Raw genomic sequence first — 435 nt, forward strand, 5'->3', positions numbered from 1 at the left:
CGTTTGGGAGCTGCTCTTTCGGTGTTAAGTGCTGCTGATGTGGAACTCAAGGGGTATTACAGCAGCGCCTTTAAGGAGGCGCTGGCAGCAGCAGGAGCGCTGCCCCCCGAGCTACAACCAGCAGCAGCAGCAGCAGCAGCAGCAGGAGCAGCAGCAGGAGCAGCAGGAGCAGGTGGGGGAGCGAGCAACGCCGCAGAGACTCAGAAAAGCAGCAGCAGCAGCAGCAGGAGAAGGGCTGGGGGCCCTGACCTTACCTTTTTGCTGCAGTGCTCTCTGGAGGAAATACAGCTGCGCAGCTTCAAGAGCAGCAGCAGCAGCAAGGGCAGCAGCAGCAGCAGCAGCAGGAACGGCAAGGCCGAATCCGGCAACGCGGCTGCGGGGCCGTCCGCTCGAACGGCAGCAGCAGCCGACGAGCAGCAGCCGCAGCAGCAACAG

General features: G+C 63.2%; 1 protein-coding gene across 1 annotated transcript in view; it reads left to right on the forward strand.

Moving 5' to 3' along the window:
- The window catches only part of ETH_00037400 (uncharacterized protein), a gene marked incomplete at both ends in the record, with an annotated part of 4,198 nt that overhangs the window by 896 nt on the left and 2,867 nt on the right, over nt 1-435 (forward strand). The window contains one exon of the mRNA XM_013376224.1: nt 1-383. Within this exon, the coding sequence (XP_013231678.1) occupies nt 1-383 (383 nt within the window). The remainder of the gene's footprint in view (nt 384-435) is intronic.

This window comes from Eimeria tenella, genomic scaffold, assembly GCF_000499545.2.
Source record: "Eimeria tenella Houghton genomic scaffold, Eth_scaff3238, whole genome shotgun sequence".
NCBI lineage: Eukaryota > Apicomplexa > Conoidasida > Eucoccidiorida > Eimeriidae > Eimeria > Eimeria tenella.